We start from the raw sequence: 13,809 nt of genomic DNA, 5'->3' as shown, positions 1-13,809 counted from the left end.
GACAAGCTTCTAGACAAAATTCGGCTAGAAGTAAGAGGACACATAATATTACTAAAAATTGAAGCTTAATTGCTATTGCCAGCTACACATCCATAAGCATTCATTCATTTGAAAACCAGCATTCCTTAGAAAGAAAGTAGGTGCAAGCCACCTGAGCAAGCCATCAAAGAAAGGAAGATTCACAGAATGACAATGCACTATTTTCCACCTCTAATTGCATCCCATATTTCTGTGTGTAGATCAGCACTAGAATGAAATTTGGCATTGAGATCTACCCAGGGTGCTTATGCTTCTCCTTGTTATGAGCTACTATATGTGATAAATAAAACAGCAACACTACCAGGGCCAGGGTATTTGTGAAGTTGAACACCAACAAGTAGGGATTAACAACCACATCGGAAATAATGAACCTTGACAGATCTAGGGTTAAATACTTTAAAATTAGATCTTGCTGAAAGCTGAATCTTGTCGCTTAGCAACGGCTGCATGGGATGCTGCTGTCACTCAGTGGATGCTTCTCTGGGGAGTTATCATTATGCTCACAGAAAATGGGTTATGATTGGGTCAAGGTGACATCATGCAGCACGGCAGCATCATTTTTTTAAGGTAGCGTACAACACCACCACACTCGAGTTAATACCCAGATTTGTGTAGCCACTCGGAGATTTAAGGAAACATCTTTTCTTTTGAAATGGCTCAGGTCTGCCCACACCTTACCTGCCCCGCAGAAGGGCTCGCAGAGTCTGCGCGGAACAGCAGGTCATTTCAGCCAGCACATTGTAGTCAAACTCAACAGGTGGATTTTTAATCTTTTCAAATTACTCAGAACCAAAAGAAAAGCAAAATACCTGCAATCTGTGGAGGTCTAGCTGCGTATTCAGAGCATGGAAACCACCACCAGCAGTTCAGAAAACATGCACAAAGCTTATGAGAGAGAATAAAATGTACCCTTACTGAAAATAACTGAAAATTTAGTTTGCTGAGCTAATTTTAGCTTTTAAAACAACTGGGAACCTACGGGATCTTAGTATGAAACCAAGATACCAAGTTAATTAAATCAAAAAAAGCCTTTGAGACACAAAATCTATTTTTAAAAGTGATGCTCTGTGGAGGTTGGTATAGACACCTACAGAGATTTTTCTGAACACCTGCCTGCCAACTGCAAAGCACATAAGCACATCAGTGCTTCAGAGGTTGGTCTGGTAGGGACCAACCTGAATTTCTACGTATGAAAATACCCAAGTGCTTAACTGTTACCAGCATCTTTAGAATGGATACAGAAATTAGGTATTCAGTCCAATCTAGTATGCTGCCATTAGGGCTTGGAAAGTCAAGGTACTGTGGAAACAGAGACTATGGCAACCAGCATAAAAGCAACACTGGGGTAGACACAGCTTTTTTTAAGAAACTGGACATCTTTCTCTGAAGGTTGAAAGGGCACAGACAAGTACTTACTTGGTTGAGGGTAGTCATTCTGATGACTCAAATGAAGTGTGACAATGGCAAATGCAGCATCTCCTATTAAGACATGAGGCAAAGACACCTTTGATCTGCCCCCACTGTTTTAAACAAAAAACCCGAGGCTGCAGAGAACTGCAAAATGAGCTGAACGACAACATTGATTAAATACATATCATTACTGACAAATCTTGTCCTTCTTTATTTATTTGGACAAGTTGCGACCAAAAGTATTTCCTGGTGAGCAGGAAGGTTACCAGGAGAGATTACAAAGAGTCAGAATCCAGACAGATGTCATTAAATCAAGTTCCACATCATGAACTACCAACTTTTTCTGCTGACTGGGGCCTCACCATTTGGCAGGGATGGAGGAGAACAAAGACATGGACATATTAGTTGGTAATAGGATTAGTCAACTGTATGTGGCTGGGCAAAGGCCATGACTAGCCTAAGACATACCAGGCCAAAGTGGTGCTGAAAAGTCAGGAAAATATTAATGCCTCGTTACAAAAAGCACCAGCACTCTAGAAGAGTGTCTATAGCTCTTCTCATGCACCTGCCAGCAGGCTGAATTTAAACTGGAATTAATGTACAGAAAAGTGGTTAAGAGGAATGAAGATCATGTCTTTCAAATGGAAACTAATTGATCTTGGTTTATTTAATAAGTCAAGAGCCTAAGGAGGAAATGATTGCTTTTGTACTGATGCAATAGGAAAATAAACACTCTGATGTTTAACGAAGAGCTGTTTAAACTAACACTGGTCGAGGGTAGTTAATAATCTTACGTTAGTTTTAAGTAGTTTATAACTGCAAGAGCAGGAAGCTTTCAGGAGGGCCTTCTGGAAGAAAAGGGAGAAGAAACCTAACTAATCTGAAGACTGACAATTTGAGCAGAGGCAATATTGCTTTGCCATCTCAGGTGCAAGAATGGCTCCCGTGGGTAAAAACAGGGAAGACAGTTTCTATGTCCAAATATGCTGGGAAAGTTCACAGTAACATTGCTGGACTACTTCTCATATGTGATTACGTCCAAGCACACCAGATGCTCACAGATACATGTGTTTACTCAGTCTACTCAAACTAAGAGCACTGAGAGGTATCTGGAAGCTTAAGATCTGTGAAAATAGAACCATATTCTGTGTCAAATTTAGACAGCCATTTTTTCAAAATAAATCTATTATTTCCTCAACAAATGTCCTTAAAATACAGCTGGTATAAGTGGGTAATTGCTTCAATTAATGCTTTATTTCGAGAGTTGTGGCTCCATACAGAGGGTAATTTTCAGCAAAGTCGTAACTGAGGAAAACACTCTTGGGAAATTTAACAACGAACTTCAAGCTCTCTTAGCACAATATAGTGAATAATAATTAGAAAGATTATCATTAGCATATGATACATAGCTGTGATTTTGTCCAAACTAATTAGAGCAGTTGTTCTTTTATCAGTATATTAAGATGAACACTAAATCAAAGATATTAACAGTGCATATATATTCTGTAATTTGTGATTTAAATTTTATTCGATAAGGTGATGAAGGTGTCTTTGTTGAAATCAACCCCATCACTTCAAGTATTGCAAAAGGAACTGTTGTATTTCCATCAAGTCCTACAGAGGAAACTTAGTGATAGTAGTAGGTTAAAAATAATAAAAAGAGATGGACCAATGTCTGCTTTTAAGAGAGATCAGCATCACGTCACATCTTGTTTCCCTCCTCTGGTACTTCTGCCTCTCAGGCACTGTAAGGGCACATGTGTGTGCAGGCACTTGAGGGGACAGCTGGCCCAGGAGCAGCAAGCAGAGGCACACAGGCAGTGGGATGGGCAGTATTTCATTCCTGCTAGTGAAGAGACAGGTGTCCGCACCTCTGTGCTTTCTCTAAGGCTTTATGTATAAAGACCCAACAGACACTGCAAATCCTATCTAAAGAAAGTAAACAGTAAAAAAATACCAAACAAGACCTATGCAACTTTATCTAGGGACACATTTTTTAAATTACCTGTCCTGTGTTATGCTGTTGATCTCTGAGTATCACACAAGCAACTTGGCCACAGTGATGCGGATACAGAACTATAAATAATCACAGATGTTTAATCAGAAAAAGATTCCAGTTATTTCTGTTTAAACAAATGCTTTGCACAGGAGGGAAGAAGGTATGCAGTAGTATCTCAGCAATTTCCAAGATGTCAAAACATTCCTCAAGTTCCAGGTTTAAGTGTGAAATCCTGGCCTTAACAAGATGCTCTTGAAATATTACAGGCCAGCTGTGGCTGAACCTGACTGAAGCAAATCCTATTATAGACTGATGGGGTACTTTACAGATGACTTCCACAGGCATGCAACTGTCTTAACCAACCTATAATAAATTACACATTTGGCTTTTTACACTAGTCCCGTCTCATGGAAGAGGTTGAAAGGGGAAGGTGGAGCACTTGGAGCACCATCATAAGACCAGAACCAGGGTCTGTAGATAAAGAGAGAACACAGTGCTTTCTGTTTGCAATGCTGTTTATTTTAGAAAAGCCCCTTTGATCATCTGAATGAAAAATGTGGGCAGAAAAGTCACAAATGTTATAAAACAAAGTTTATTCTGCAATATTTTGTCATAATGAATTGCATCTCTTTGGTAAAAATAAACTTTATAAACATTTTAATTAACAGAGATTAGCATACAAAAAACTAAACCTTCTGTAAATCGTCTTTAAAATGGGTAAAGGACTAAACTGGAGGAAAAAGGGTTAGAATTGGTCACCTACTGGCAAAATTATTCTAAACAAACCCAAGGACATTGCTTATGCTACATTAGAAACAAGCTAACGGGAATGGTTTTAAAACAACTCTGGTTCATTTGATCAGAAAGCATTCTTACAATTCACTTTTAAATAAATAATAGTTACAATGAATTGGCAATTATAAAATGTTTTATATCACTATATGGCAGTAACATAATACTTTTAATTATGCACTTTTTAGTTTGAAGAAATGTACATTTATAAAACAGACTTGATAATGGCACTGGCAGTTAGCTGTGAAGAATGTGCTTTAAGATATAATGGCAGGTGCAACATTTAAAATATTCTACCTTTTCTTTTCAATAAATATTTTGACTACACCATTATTAACCTGTATGAGCGTACTTGGCTTTAGCCAAAGCTTGTAGTTAGTTTTCAGGCTGACGAAAAGTTGCAAACCATACAACTTCCATTTTACAGTTGGATTTTAGAACATTTGACGCAACTTTTGCAAAAGCAGTAATTTAGTATTGCAATCTGAAAGGCCAGTACATGTTCGTACAGTATTCACATCAGAATTATCCTGAACAGAGCAGCCTCCCTTGTACACAAGTCTCACACACTTCTTCACTGTATATAAAGAATTGAACGTGGTTCATTAATACTTTTCTTGCCAAAATATATCCGAGTTCATTGGCATGAACATTTTACATGTGTCACAAAAAAACCCAAAACCCAACAATCAAAATAACTTTTAATTATACTCCATTTATACTATATACACCAGGGTCTCTAACTGAGGTGGCAAACAAACCCAAACCCAATGCTAGACAGGTAAGCGGAAAGAAGGGCAGCTATTGTCCCACTACCAAGAGGGGTGCTCTGCAACTGAGCTGGCGGCCTTTGCCTGCCAAACGTGTGGGCAGAGGTATGGGACAACGTGGTGGAGTAGGTCAGGGCACAGATTGGCTACCTGCTCCTTTGGGAGGAGAGAGGGAAGACAGCAAAGCATGGAGAGCATGGCCCAGCCGCACTGTTCTGTGTCCCAGAGCAAGGCTGCAATTGCTTCCCCGCCTCCACAATTCCAGTTCTCCCGGGACAAAAGCTGTAAGGATGGAGGCAGCTTTCACCACTAACTTCTGATTAGTATGGTTTTATTGCTCATTGCATATTGTAAATTAAATGCATTGTTAGCATCCCAACCCCATCCCTTCAGAAATGCTGAAGTCATTCATTATCACCAACTTCAGGGTTAACAGCGGCACAGCCACACTCCTAGTAAGTATTAACCTTCTCAAATTTTATCTGAGGAAAAAAAATAATTCAGAACCAAACCAAACCACAGAACCTACTAGGACTGCAGTTTTCGGGATACTTGAACCTTGATCCAGCTTTCACTGGAAGCTACAGAAAAGCTGCAACCACCTTCAGCGGGAACCAGGCAGCACCCCTCTTCAGCAGTGTGCAACTGAAATCACGGCACCGAGCAAAATCCCAGACTGCTAACAGTATTCCTGTGTAGCTGAATCCTCATTTGTGCATTGACACAAACTCTGCCCTTTGCAGTTTTCCATCAAGGTACAAAAGCAACCCATGAGCAAAAAGCAGTTCCAGCAAGCATTCACATCTCCACATCCCAAAATCCTAAGAACCACTGCGTTGGTACTTAATTTTCCTTTAAATAGCAAGTTTTACTCCTACTATCCATCAGTAACACATCCGGTATCAGATCTAATTGGCTAATGCACCACTTGTGATATCCAGAAGACATACATGTCTGCACACATGTTGTCCCGTTATGAGTGTAGGCTAATGGGTGTTCACACAAAGCAGGAATGCAGCAGAGTATTTTTCTTCCCTTTCAAGAAATAAAACAAATAATTCTTAAAACTGAAGGGGGGGGGGGAGGGAAGAGAAAAAAACTACTTTTTTTTCTAGTGTTTGTGCTTTAAAAAAAAAATGTTGGCTTTAAATTCCAAGACACAAAGGACATCAAATATTTCAGGCTTGATCCAACAGCCATTGAGTCACAGGAGCACCACCGTTGTCTTCAAGAGGCACTGGAACAGGCCCTCAGAACAACAGACCTTCAGCAGCATGGCTGTGTTCATAGCTAAAGTAGACAGTTTATGGCAGTATTCATGAAGACTGACAAATATGAAAAAAAACAAAACAAAACAAAAAAAGCCCACATTGGTCTAAGAAAGGCCTCCAAATAGCCAGAAAAATACCCTGTTAAGGAAAGGTTAACTTTTGGCTGAATCCAATCCATTGTTTTCAACAACCAAAACAGTGGACACCGGCTTCCTAGGTGGCTTTGCTCCTAATTTTCAACCAGCTTGCTGAACACCTGCTGGAAGCAATAGCTTCATGTGTTAGCAAGAACATTTATGGCACATCATGCTACCTTTCAGAAACAGGAAAGATGACCTTTCATAGTTGTATACAATTCTGCAACATACTTAAGGCATCCTTATATGTACAGTACTGTTAAAACTTACTCCAACAGAACTGCTTACCCATTTTTGAACAGAAAATTATTTAGAAAGCCATCATCTACAAGAAGATGTAATTAATCAATCACCACTGATTTTTTATTTTTTTAAAAAGGAAAAAAGTTTACCATACCCCTAAAACATTTTTGGCTGAAGGATGTGTGGGAACTACAAAGAGATTCTCTTATTGCAAAAATGAATTGTGAAGGAATTTCTTCCCAAAACAGAGAGATCCTCCTGAGCTACGATGTACACCCAAAGGCTAAAGCCTAGCCTTGCCCATTAGATGCCCCATATGCGGCAGGAGGCTGACAGGGTTCACACAGCACAAGGCACAGTGATCTGAGAAACAAAAGGTATGGACAGCCCATGTGACAAAAACAACGAGCATTGGGGAGGAAGGGGCAAAAACCCCAAAAGGAATTCAGGGTTCACTGATCCAAAAGGAAGCTATTTGATTTTGTCTCAGATTATGGGGCAAGACATTCCCTTTTCAGCAGCTATTCACCATCTAGCCACCTAAATACTCCACCTCATCCACGCTGTCACCACCATCAACTGTTGGGTTCTTTTTTCCCCAAAAATTGATATAGGGGGAAAAAGGGTAGATGTTGCGACACTAGGCAGCTACTATATATTCAAGAGCAGTGGTAACACGAGGACAACATCAAACTTGGCAAGTGGCAGCTTTCACTGTTGGTTGGCTACATGAAGGCGTAGGTATGCATGCATGTATCTGCACAAAAAGGACACACACCCCCCCAAAAAAAAGACAATTTGTCTTAAGATGAAAAAAAACAACCAAACTGTTTTCCTTCAGGAATCTGACCTGCACACAGCAGGTTGGGGGGAAGGAGGAAAAAAAAGAAAACCGCAGGTGACACCCCTTGTCCCCACTCTTCCTGGGGGTACTTAGCGTCTTGCTGAAAGCAGCTCCTGGAGTGCTACAGGTTTTCAGCCCCTGTGTCAGATGGGCTGAAAACTGCAGCCACTCGGAGCTGCTTCACTAGCATTTCGACCGGATCTGTCTCAAAAGAGTGAAGAGAGGATGGGTAGGAGGAGGCAACCAAAGCCAGCACCCTTTTTTACCCCCCCCCCTTTCTTTCTTTTTTCTCCTCCTTTTTAATCCTTTACGTTGAAGTCAGAGCCCTTAGACAGGGCAAAAATCACCTCTGCAGCTGGGGCCAGCAGAGATGTAAATATGATCCACAATGTGCATCTGAATAAACACATCTGAAAAAAAAAAAAAAGGTAAAATCCACTATTAAAAAGAAAAAAAAAAGTGATCATTAAGAAGTATGCTTTCAGGTTTTCACAAGTCATGCATCTCTTCTAATTTTAAATAATTTTTTCTTTTTTAGGCAGTGATTTAAAAATAAATGGCTAAATTATAGTTAGCGCCAAAAATAAAAAAGCAATGAGTCCTCTTATGGCTTTGATCTCCCTTGTGAAGGGTAAAAGTAGAAGAGTATTGCCACAATTAAAAAAAATATATGTATATATTCAACACTGACAAACACACTATTTTCTATTTTTTCCTCTGCTTGTGACAGTGGGTCTTTGCAGTACTTATTAAGGAACTCAAGCATGTTTGGATGCCAGCAAGGTGGAGCAGAGACCCTGCTGCTTCTTTCAACTCCTCATCGATTTCTTGACATAACTCCTTGAGTGCTTTGTTGCTAGGCTGACTTTCCTCAGAGGTATCTACACAAGGTTGTGATGCATAGCCACTGTCTCCAAGAGGATCATCTTCATAGTCAACGTCTGTATCCACTTCACTGTGAAATCCTTCGCTGCCATCGCTTCCGTCATGGCTGGTCTTGGAGATAAATTCATACACCTCATCAAGGGAGGACAAGGAAGACACACTGGATCTAGATGCACAGCGCTGGGAACCCATGCTGCTGGCACTGTAGTTGTGATCCTCCTTCGGATCAATATTAGTGGCCACAGAATCATTTTCCTGCAAATTTATGGAACTAGGAGGATTGAATGCACTGCCGTAACTCCTCTTCTTGGGTGTCTTCAGAGGCTGAGGTTTCTCACCTATTAAAACCAAGATTCATCAGTAAGCAAATACTCCAATGAGATCACCTGCAAAATGAGCACACTATGGCTGGCTGACTGCAAAGTAAGCTGAATGTGAGCATTTAAGAGCTGTACTATCTTTTGCACATTTACTGTCATCCACAGAGGACAACAGTCTTCAGCTAAGCACAACTAGGAACTACAGAAACAGAGAAGTAGCTAAGAAACTCTTCCTACTATCTAGCACAAAGAGGGCAGGGGAAGAACTCTGCAGAAAAAACAAAATTAATTGGGGAAAAAAAAAAAGAGAAGGTGGTTCTATAAAACTCTGTAATGCTAGCAGAAAGAATAATCAAACCAGAATTGCTTCTTGACTGCTCCTACTATTTGGAAACTAGACCATACTCGTTTCCTAAAACTTTATAGAGAAAACATTTAGCTACTGGGTAGAGCAAAAAAACAGTAAAATGGTTTATGCTTACAGTCCAACATCCCTTGCTGAATGGAAGTATTTAACAGCATCATTGCAGTAGCAGCATCAATATCGGATTCTGTGAAGGAGAAGCAGCAAAACATTAGATTTCAGGTAAGCCTGACAACATGAGGTCCCTAGAACATACAAAGAATATACATCTGCATATATTGGCCTAAAATAGAGAGCAGGGGGGGTTAAAAAAGATCAAATTCAGACAGAGCATGGCTCCTATACAGTACAATACAGTTATAGAAGTCTTATATCTTAACTATGGTATTGAAAAGCTGAATTCTCATAATGCACTTACCAAAGCTGAAGGCAAGAATCAGCGACATTAATTAGACATTCATATGACGATGCTGTTGCTATACTTATCAACAAGTAGCTTTTGTTTGTACTGGTTGAGAAAGATTATGCATATGGCACAGCAAAGCATCTTGGCAGCTTCATACCCTGGTTACGTGAATATGCAAGGCTGAGAACAAACGTGCCCATTAATGCAGCACTAATTCAGCACACCTCTCCTCCAGCAGTATTTTTCAGACTAACAACCAATAAGATGGAAGAAATTGAGAAGACGAAGGGGGAAAGGGCACTGAACTGTTCAATCTAGAAAGCATGGGGATCTAAACAACGAACAGGCACTTAAAAAGGTTTAGGTGAACTGCAGTGCTTTTAGCTGTGGTGACAAGTGCTGCTGTAAAACACCATCCTTTGCTGCCCGGAGTGAATTGTTTACATCTCAAAAAGGGCACCTTGAGGATACTATAGCAAAAAGTGATATTTCTAACCAGAGTCAGGTGAAAAGGAAAAGAAACAAGCATGTTTTCCCCATTCACTTCAGGACACACTCACGCACTTTAAAAAAAGAGGAAATGCAAGGTCTTCCTTTGTTCACTTCAGCCATGGATGATGAATACTCCTTATACAGGAGAGAAATATGTAAGAAAGATATATGGTGGACTAACCAGGCAAAAGAGGAGCAAAGAGACTGTGAGCTCTCAAGAGCCTTGGCTCAGAGTCTCAGAGCAAAAGACTACATCCGATGTACGTATTCATGTATGTACGTAATGAGTGGAGAAGTGGGGCTGGAAGACAACGTGCTGGAAGGTACTGGCAGCGAGCAGAACAGGCTCCCAGTCCTGCTGAACAGGAACGGGGGTAGGAACTGTTGAAGTGAAACATCAGCAATGTCTTTTTTGATGGCATTTGTTTTCTTTCCCCCTCATTATATGCATTAACTGTATTACTGAATTTGAAGGGAGGGTTAGTATTGGGAGGGGAACTGCAGAATTATGTGTTTGGCTTCCTAATCTTATATAATTATCCCTAACTTCATCCCTGGTCAAGGAGAAATTTGAAGAACATGACAATTTGAGAATGTTGTACCCTTGTGGGAAGGGGACTGAGCTGCTGTTTCCAACAAGGATTACACAACATACACATTCCCCCCCTCATTTTTGCTGTCTCTCATTTTAAAACCAGCATCCTTTAAGGTTTATTCCATCGCACTCATGAGATTATTTTTTTTGCTCTGTTTTGTCTGTCTTTGGCAGCAATAGAGTCCCTGAATTTACAAGTCATATGTATCCAACTGACAAAAAGAAATTAAAAGAAGCATGAAGAGTTACTTTCCTCCACTACCATAATCAGTAAGTGAAATATTCCCATTCCTTACTTGCTATCACAGACATTTTATTTTAACATCTGATGTTGGTATATAAGCACCACCTTGTTAAAATGACAAGCAAACAGAGGCATTAATGCAACACAAAATTACTACCTGCAAAGAACATTTCTGCATCTTAGTACCCCAAAGAAAGAGGAGAGACACTTCTGCAGCAATTTCTTAGCAGTACTCTGCGTCACTGTTAAGGTGCTTTGGCTTCACTTGTGATTGCTCTCCTCGATAGAGCAGTATTTCCCAAATTTATGCTTCCCAAGCAGAACTGCTAAGGAAGCACCTTATTACAAGGAATTCTTTCAATCTGTACAACAGCTGCCCTATGCGACCCTGTGAGCATTAATGGCTCCTCTAATGCCAGGGAGACTCTGAACAAGTTCACCGAGATACAGAAATTAAATGAGAGAAGATATATGTCATTATTTCGGCACTTCCAGTGTAGTGAATTGCAATAGTTAGCATCAGACTGGCAATCTCCAAACCTGTCACAGGACACACCAGCAAAATCATTACGAGAAGGGGGATTTCTTGTATTCTCTAACAAGCCCTGAGAATCTCAGATCTAGCAGCCCTGCAGCAGCCAGCCAGCCAAGGATGCTTCCTTGCCAGCCAGCGACCGTAAAACCTCTGTCTGGATGCATGGTAATTACCATCTATGGACCAGAAGGTGCTTGGTCTCTAAAAAACCTTGGCTTTGCTGCCTCACCAATGTTTCTGGTTTGTGGCTAAAAACTGAAAGCAACCTTCTCCCCTCAAAGCCTACCGTGCTAGCAAAACCAGAGAGCTGGATGCTCAAGTCCTGCTTCATCGGTGGCCTTTCATTATCCTTTTGAAACAGCTTTAACAACACTCCTCTACAACTAATTAACACATGCTCACTTTTTCTTGGAATCAGCCATTTGAAAATTGAGCACAATTCACTTTTCAGCACTTTAAAAAAACCAAAAATATATATTTTTGACAAGGAGAAGCCTTCAATGTATTAAGCTTTAGTGGTGAGGTGCAAAACCTGTGCTCGACAGGATTCTTCAAAAGAAATGCTGTGATACCCAGCATGCTGTCCTGGTACCAAGGCCCACTAAAATCTTTTAAAATGAAGAAAACTTTTTTAAAAGTACATATGGGAAAATGAAGTAACCATCTTCTGTTCAACAGCTGTTGCTACTTCTATTTGCATTTGACTGTCGATGAGAAACAGATTTCCATCTTAAATTAGCTCTTTTTTTTAAAAAAAATCTGAATCTGGCTGGCTGTTTTTTCTTGTGGAAATCAAAAGTAAAAATCCCTAGGACTGAGCTATATCCAATTCCTTCTTACTCTAATACTCACTAAAACCTGTAACAGTAGGCTGAGGAAGGGGACACCAGAAAGATAAGCAATGTTGCACTTCACCAGGGATTCCCTGAAAACAAACAGCAACCCGCCCCCCAAATACCTTCATTCTTTCTCAGTAGCAATACCACTTTGGGTTTGTCTGTACTACAAAAACACAGGTGTACCTACGTTGCCATCCCTGGCTCAGCTTCCAGGCTGCTGCTGGCACATCGCCCACCCCTGGGGCAAGTGTGCAAGTGCCGAGTAACTGCCCTAAACAGCAGTGCCAGCTACTGCAGGGACAACCAGGAGGGACAGGAACCTTCTGAAACATCACCTACAGACAACAATGTTTAATTTGCTAGATGGGGAAAATATACAGTGCTACTGAGTTCCTGCCTTGGCTAGAAGGGATCACTCATCCACAGTAATACCCTAAGCACAACTTGCTCCGATCCAATCCTTCTCCACCAAGTTTTGATGACTACGATTAAAATAACATTTATACAACATAAAAGCTTTTGGTTGTGGACATCATTTGTTGTCTCCTGCACCTACTTCATTACTAGTGCAGGAAACACAGAGGGATATAGACTTGGTTGAGAAGCAGCACTTCAGCCTAGAGTATCAAGACCTATAATTGGGAGTCCATATATTAAACCCATCCTATTCCCCTCTCCCAAAATTAAAATGAACAATTTGCAGTTTTTAAGGTGACACCTTAAACTAAACAGACATCATGAGGCTATTCTGTTAGCTGGGTTAATATCCAGAACTAAGATTTTTCCACATAACTACACTGGCAATAACACCAGCTTGTGCTCAACTTTTTGGCCAGTGAGTGAAAAGTAGCACACAGCTAGGAAAGACTCATCTGAAGTATACTTCTAGTTCCACATTCCCCTGCAAATCCTGCCATGCTCTCCCACCCAAAGTATCAAAGAACCAACTTTAAGGAACTTCTGTGGCCACAATCCCCCAAGTTTTATACATTAAAATTTGCTACCTTTTGTTATCAGTTCTTGGTAACCAATAAAACTAGCATAGAGATATGCAGCTTTCAGATTTGTTTTCTAATGAACTATGCATTCTTTAAGTAGGTCATATTTGGGATACCTGCTAAATACCTCCGTGGTAGAATAAGATGGCCCCTATTACATCTTGAAATTCATCATATGGATTTAAACTTAATACACAAGCAGCTAATACAATAAGCATGTGTTCTACTACATCAGGGTTTTTTTGTAATCTAGTAGACCCTTCAGAGCAGGTCCACACACACCATCAGCTGGATTTCAATACATGCTTGTGACTAAAACCAGAGAAACAGAACAAAAGAAAGTTTAGTGTTTACCTTTGAGAGATCGGCCATGATTCTGCTGAAGGACTGAAGTTAGGTAGTGAGGGGATGCTGACCTACTGAAAAAAAAAATTCAACAGGTCAAAGCCAAGCCCTAATTAGTCAAATGATTTGTACAAAGTATAGTAGACACAATATTACGAACATAGAAAGGTAAAAACGCAAACAACCCAATTACCACAGTTTGCTGGGCAAGCAATTTCTGTTGCCCTCAGCAGATGGCTTTACAGATTAGTTGATGGTTTATGTAGCACTATAAGCCATCA

General features: G+C 40.3%; 1 protein-coding gene across 3 annotated transcripts in view; it reads right to left on the bottom strand.

Moving 5' to 3' along the window:
- Nucleotides 1–3,957: 3,957 nt before the first annotated feature.
- Nucleotides 3,958–13,809, bottom strand: part of FOXN2 (forkhead box N2) — a 34,876-nt gene continuing 25,024 nt past the window's right edge. For all 3 annotated transcript variants that reach the window (XM_074897389.1, XM_074897390.1, XM_074897391.1), the window contains 3 exons: nucleotides 13,538–13,602; nucleotides 9,193–9,261; nucleotides 3,958–8,728 (listed from right to left, as the gene is read on the bottom strand). In XM_074897389.1, the coding sequence (XP_074753490.1) occupies nucleotides 8,211–8,728; nucleotides 9,193–9,261; nucleotides 13,538–13,602 (652 nt within the window). In that variant the 3' untranslated portion in view covers nucleotides 3,958–8,210. The remainder of the gene's footprint in view (nucleotides 8,729–9,192; nucleotides 9,262–13,537; nucleotides 13,603–13,809) is intronic.

Source organism: Athene noctua, chromosome 1 (assembly GCF_965140245.1).
Source record: "Athene noctua chromosome 1, bAthNoc1.hap1.1, whole genome shotgun sequence".
NCBI lineage: Eukaryota > Metazoa > Chordata > Aves > Strigiformes > Strigidae > Athene > Athene noctua.
This window is presented reverse-complemented; position numbering and strand designations above follow the sequence as displayed.